The 6,707-nt window shown below is 39.4% G+C and overlaps 1 protein-coding gene across 1 annotated transcript; it reads left to right on the top strand.

Annotated features, from left to right (window-relative positions):
- Window positions 1-3,095: 3,095 nt before the first annotated feature.
- Window positions 3,096-4,046, top strand: LOC147343311 (olfactory receptor 5L1-like). The gene has a single exon (XM_086381224.1). The coding sequence runs from the start codon at window positions 3,096-3,098 to the stop codon at window positions 4,044-4,046; it is 951 nt and encodes a 316-aa protein (XP_086237350.1).
- Window positions 4,047-6,707: the final 2,661 nt, after the last annotated feature.

Raw genomic sequence — 6,707 nt, 5'->3', positions numbered from 1 at the left:
TCTTTCAGGATTTGGAATAGCTCAACTGGAATTCCATCACATCCATTAGCTTTGTTTGTAGTGATGCTTTCTAAGGCCCATTTGACTTCACATTCCAGGATGTCTGGCTCTAGGTCAGTAATCACACCATCGTGATTATCTGGGTCATGAAGATCTTTTTTGTACAGTTCTTCTGTGTATTCTTGCCATCTCTTCTTAATATCTTCTGCTTCTCTTGAGAAATTTGTATGCAGGTCAGGAAGCAACAGTTAGAACTGGATATGGAACAACAGACTGGTTCCAAATAGGAAAAGGAGTTCGTCAAGGCTGTTTACTTAACTTATATGCCGAGTACATCATGAGAAATGCTGGACTGGAAGAAACACAAGCTGGAATCAAGATTGCCGGGAGAAATACCAATAACCTCAGATATGCAGATGACACCACCCTTATGGCAGAAAGTGAAGAGGAACTCAAAAGCCTCTTGATGAAAGTGAAAGTGGAGAGTGAAAAAGTTGGCTTAAAGCTCAACATTCAGAAAATGAAGATCATGGCATCTGGTCCCACCACATCATGGGAAATAGATGGGGAAACAGTGGAAACAGTGTTAGACTTTATTTTTCTGGGCTCCAAAATCACTACAGATGGTGACTGCAGCCATGAAATTAAAAGACACTTACTCCTTGGAAGGAAAGTTATGACCAACCTAGATAGCATATTCAAAAGCAGAGACATTACTTTGCCAACAAAGGTCTGTCTAGTCAAGGCTATGGTTTTTCCTGTGGTCAGGTATGGATGTGAGAGTTGGACTGTGAAGAAAGCTGAGTGCTGAAGAATTGATGCTTTTGAACTGTGGTGTTGGAGAAGACTCTTGAGAGTCCCTTGGACTGTAAGGAGATCCAACCAGTCCATTCTGTAGGAGATCAGCCCTGGGATTTCTTTGGAGGGAATGATGCTAAAGGTGAAACTTCAGTACTTTGGCCAACTCATGCGAAGAGTTGACTCATTGGAAAAGACTCTGATGCTGGGAGGGATTGGTGGCAGGAGGAGAAGGGGACGGCAGAGGATGAGATGGCTGGATGGCATCACTGACTTGATGGACATGAGTCTGAGTGAACTCCAGAAGTTGGTGATGGACAGGGAGGCCTGGCATGCTGCGATTCATGGGGTCGCAAAGAGTCAGACATGACTGAGCAACTGATTTGATCTGATCTCAGTTGCTTCAGTCGAGTCCAGCTCTTTGCAACCCCATAGATTGTAGCCTGCCAGGCTCCTCTCAATGGAATCTCTAGGCAAAGATATTGGAATAGGTTGCTATTTCTTTCCCCATACAGAAAGTTTAGATGTAAGTAATAATTCTCTGTAAAATCACAAACATTATATAGCATATTTTAAAAATCACTAGGTTAATTTTATAGAAACAATTGCAAAATAGACTATAAAATTCACTTTTCCATTTAAAAAGTAATAATAAAAATGATGCTTGTGTGTTAATATCTTAAATAAGCATACTTCTCATCATTACATCAAAAAAGAGAAACTTCCTATATACTATTAAAAAATTTCCAAGGATCCTAGTGTTTCCAAAATTGATTTAACAGTATAGCAGTAAAAAGGTATTTAAATTTCAAACATTGTTAATTAAGTAATATTTGATGTCTTTCTAATGATTCAGTTCCAAGCTCTAAATTGTGTAGAACTACTTTAAATCATCATACAGGTTTTCATGGATGTGAATTATTTCATGTGATCTGTGAATTTAAATGTGAGCTCTATGCATTTGTGGGTTATGATGTCTGAACTTTTATTTTTTTATTAATTTTTTTAAATTTTATTTTATTTTTAAACTTTACAATATTGTATTAGTTTTGCCAAATATTGAAATGAATCCACCACAGGTATACCTGTGTTCCCCATCCTGAACCCTCCTCCCTCCTCCCTCCCCATACCCTCCCTCTGGGTCGTCCCAGTGCACCAGCCCCAAGCATCCAGTATTGTGCATTTAACCTGGACTGGTGACTCGTTTCATACATGATATTATACATGCTTCACTGCTATTCTCCCAAATCTCCCCACCCTCTCCCTCTCCCACAGAGTACATAAGACTGATCTATACATCAGTGTCTCTTTTCCTGTCTCGTACACAGGGTTATTGTTACCATCTTTCTAAATTCCATATATATGCGTTAGTATACTGTATTGGTATTTTCCTTTCTGGCTTACTTCACTCTGTATAATAGGCTCCAGTTTCATCCATCTCATTAGAACTGATTCAAATGTATTCTTTTTAATGGCATTGTGTATATGTACCACAGATTTCTTAGCCATTCATTGGCTGATGGGCATCTAGGTTGCTTCCATGTCCTGGCTATTATAAACAGTGCTGCGATGAACATTGGGGTACACATGTCTCTTTCCCTTCTGGTTTCCTCAGTGTGTATGCCCAGCAGTGGGATTGCTGGATCATAAGGCAGTTCTATTTCCAGTTTTTTAAGGAATCTCCACACTGTTCTCCATAGTGGCTGTACTAGTTTGCACTCCCACCAACAGTGTAAGAGGGTTCCCTTTTCTCCACACCCTCTCCAGCATTTATTGCTTGTAGACTTTGGGATCGCAGCCATTCTGACTGGTGTGAAATGGTACCTCATAGTGGTTTTGATTTGCATTTCTCTGATAATGAGTGATGTTGAGTATCTTTTCATGTGTTTGTTAACCATCTGTATGTCTTCTTTGGAGAAATGTCTATTTAGTTCTTTGGCCCATTTTTTGATTACACTCTCCGACATACATCACAGCAGGATCCTCTATGACCCACCTCCAAGAATATTGGAAATAAAAGCAAAAATAAACAAATGGGACCTAATTAAACTTAAAAGCTTCTGCACAACAAAGGAAACTATTAGCAAGGTGAAAAGGCAGCCTTCAGAATGGGAGAAAATAATAGCAAATGAAGCAATGAACTTTTCTTAAGCTTCAAAATGTCAATGTTTTATTTCTTTGCTGAAACAGTTGACTATCTTATTTATTCTCATGTCTTTTTAAGGAGATAATTGGGGATGATCTCACAGAGAATAACCATTAATATTTTTTTTATGCAACCAAAGTAAAGTGAAGATATGGATGAGGAAAACTGCACTGCTGTGTCAGACTTCATCCTCCTTGGATTCTCAGATGCCCCTGAGCTCAGAGTCTTCCTCTTCCTGCTGTTTCTTTCCATCTATGGAGTCACAGTTTTGGGAAACCTGGGCATGATTGTCCTGATTCAGGTCAGCTCTGGACTCCCCACCCCCATGTACTTTTTCCTCAGCCACTTGTCCTTTGTGGATTTCTGTTACTCCATGTTCAGCACACCGAAGATACTAGCTAACATATTAAATGAAGACAAAGCCATTTCCTTCCTGGAATGCACTGTACAATTCTACCTGTTTTGCACATTTGTGGTAACTGAGGTCGTTCTGCTGGCAGTGATGGCCTATGACCACTTTGTGGCCATCTGTGACTCACAGCTCTACATGGTCACCGTGTCCCGGGATCTCTATGTGGAGTTGGTGTCTTGTTGCTACCTCAGTGGTGCTATGTGTTCTCTGATTCACTTGTGTTTAGCTCTTCAGATCCCATCCTACAGATTGAATATGATCAACCACTTCTTTTGTGATCTCCCCTCTCTCTTGTCTCTTGCTTGCTCTGATATGATTGTGAATCAATTGATGCTATACATTGGGGCCACTTTCTATAAGATCATCATCATCCCGGTCATCCTCACACCCTACTTATGTATTCTCATCACCATCCTGAGGATGCCCTCTGCAGAAGGAAGGTGCAACGCCTTTTCCACCTGTGCCTCCCACCTTAGAGCTATCGCTATCTTACAGGGAACGATCCTTTTCATTTATTGCCAGCCCCACTCTGGCAACATCATGGGTACTGACAAAGTGACCACGGTGTTCTACACTGTAGTGATCCCCATGCCGAACCCACTGATCTACAGTCTGAGGAACAAGGATGTGAAAGAAACTCTCCGAAAAGTGGTGAGCTCCAAAATATTATCCTACAGAATATTTTCCTAGCAGAAGTCAGGGTTAGAAACTGGAGGCTGGTGAAAAGGTGATAATGATTGCAGTGTTGGAAGGGCAGAACTGAAGTGAGTAGCTTTGAGTGAGTCTTCCTGGCTCACTTATTTTTGTACCTAATAGCCTGTCAATTTACAAGAGTAGTCTACTTCTTTACATTTATTCAGTCTAAAATGCTTTAAATGGTTCTTGGTAATTGGAATCAAGATTGCTGGGAGAAATGTCAATAACCTCAGATATGCAGATGACACCACCCTTATGGCAGAAAGTGAAGAGGAACTCAAAAGCCTCTTGATGAAAGTGAAAGAGGAGAGTCAAAAATTTGGCTTAAAGCTCAACATTCAGAAAATGAAGATCATGGCATCTGGTCCCATCACTTCATGGGAAATAGATGGGGAAACAGTGGAAACAGTGCCAGACTTTATTTTTCTGGGCTCCAAAATCACTGCAGATGGTGACTGCAGCCATGAAATTAAAAGACACTTACTCCTTGGAAGGAAAGTTATGACCAACCTAGATAGCATATTCAAAAGCAGAAACATTACTTTGCCAACAAAGGTCCGTCTAGTTAAGGCTATGGTTTTTCCAATGGTCAGGTATGGATGTGAGAGTTGGACTATGAAGAAGGCTGAGCACCAAAGAACTGATGCTTTTGAACTGTGGTGTTGGAGAAGACTCTTGAGAGTCCCTTGGACTGCAAGGAGATCCAACCAGTCCATTCTAAAGGAGATCAGCCCTGGGATTCCTTTGGAAGGATTGATGCTAAAGCTGAAACTCCAGTACTTTGACCACCTCATGCGAAGAGTTGACTCATTGAAAAAGACCCGGATGCTGGGAGGGATTGGTGGCAGGAGAAGGGAACAACAGAGGATGAGATGGCTGGATGGCATCACCAACTCAATGGACGTCAGTTTGAGTGAACTCCAGGAGTTGATGATGGACAGGGAGGTCTGGCATGCTGCGATTCATGGGGTCTCAAAGAGTCGGACATGACTGAGAGACTGAACTGAACTGAACTGAATGGACTTTTAAAACACACATTTAGTTTGCTGTATAACTTTCATAAGTTTACTAAAGATTTCACATTTTATTTCACTATCCATTATGGAAACTATGGTTTATTTCAAAATCAAATGGCTATTATTTTACAATGAACAACACATGTTTGAATTTACGCACAAGTGTGATTCCCATATGTATATATATCCTGCATTTTATTTCTAGCTTCCTTTATTGTTTTTGCTGTCATTGCAGTGTCCAGTGTTTGGGGAGTTTCATATATCATTATATCTGAATAATAGACACATGGATAATAATTATGTCAAAGAAATCTTAACAAAATTAAATTAAAGGTCATGTGGAAATATCTTAGAATAATCCTTGGTACATCAGTAGTTCCCCTTGTGTGCATGGGGTGTGTGTGTGTGTATGTGTGTGTGTATACAAGCATACCTCATTTTATTGAAATTCAAAGATAGTTTTTCTATAGATTAAAGGTTTGTGGCCACTCTCCTTTGAGCAAGTATATATGATCCTGTTTCCAATAGCATCTGTCACTTCATGTTTCTGTGAATATTTCATAATTCTTATAATATTTCAAATGTTTCAGAAAAGCAAAAAGAAAAAAAAACTGTTAATATAATGATTATAACATCAGGAAGCAGCCATCATTCTTGAGGTTGGGAGAAGTAGAGAAAGGACATTTTACAGGAGTCTCAGAACTTGGAGAAAGTACTCTGCTAATCAGTGATAAGCCCTTGAGGAAGGGCCATGGCTGTAAGGGTGTCTGGGGTCTAAGTCTGGCTTATGACTTAACAATTTTCAGACACTGAGATGAACCCTAGTCATGTCTGGTCCCAGGGGAATGCCAGGCTACTGCTCTGACCTCTGAAGAGAGTAAGATGAGAAACGAGCCAGAACTGGAGAACATGAAGCAAAAAAATCCCTTTCTTCTCTCCTCTCCATTTCTCTTCAATATTCTTTTCTTTCCCACACCATTTCCCTTGGTTTATCCCTTTAGCAAAATCTAAATGGAAACCAGCTATCAAGGGCATCTGAGGATTCAGTTTGCAAGTCCCAGCAACAGCATCACAGCTCAAGAATAGAAGGGCAGCCATAGACATATGACAAAAGGCAACAAAGGACTTGTAGCTTATGATGCAAAAAGAGAGATTCATTTTACTTCTATCCTCACTTAGAGTGTGTAAATCTCTCTATAACTGGACACGCAAGTGCACCTTAAGACTCTTCACTCTTCAGGTCATTGTTAGTTTAGACGTACTTGATTCATCAGAAGAGTTATAAGCCAAATGTGACACAGGGTGGTTGTCACCCTTAAGATCTCTCTATGAAAATGTACCTGATATCATATATATCATGTTATATATATAAAACATGATATATATATATATATCATGTTATATATATATATATATATATATATTCCACTACAAGAAGTACATTAAATCAAATATTTGATCAATCGCACATACTAGATTACAAACAGCTTTCAAAAAGAAAAACCAGTATCTAGCAAGAAATAATATTAAGAATTTTTTTAAAAGATATAAACATTTCAAAAAATACGATGCTTCAGAATTGGGAAAACTATTTTTGGAGCTAAAATCGCCCATATTCTGAAATTTTGTTCCAATCTAC

The sequence above is a fragment of the Bos grunniens genome, chromosome 28 (genome assembly GCF_055505025.1).
Source record: "Bos grunniens cultivar Pamir isolate PY7600 chromosome 28, Bosgru_T2T1.0, whole genome shotgun sequence".
Taxonomy (NCBI): Eukaryota; Metazoa; Chordata; class Mammalia; order Artiodactyla; family Bovidae; genus Bos; species Bos grunniens.
Note: the sequence above shows the minus strand (reverse complement) of the source record. Positions and strands in the feature narration are given on the sequence as shown.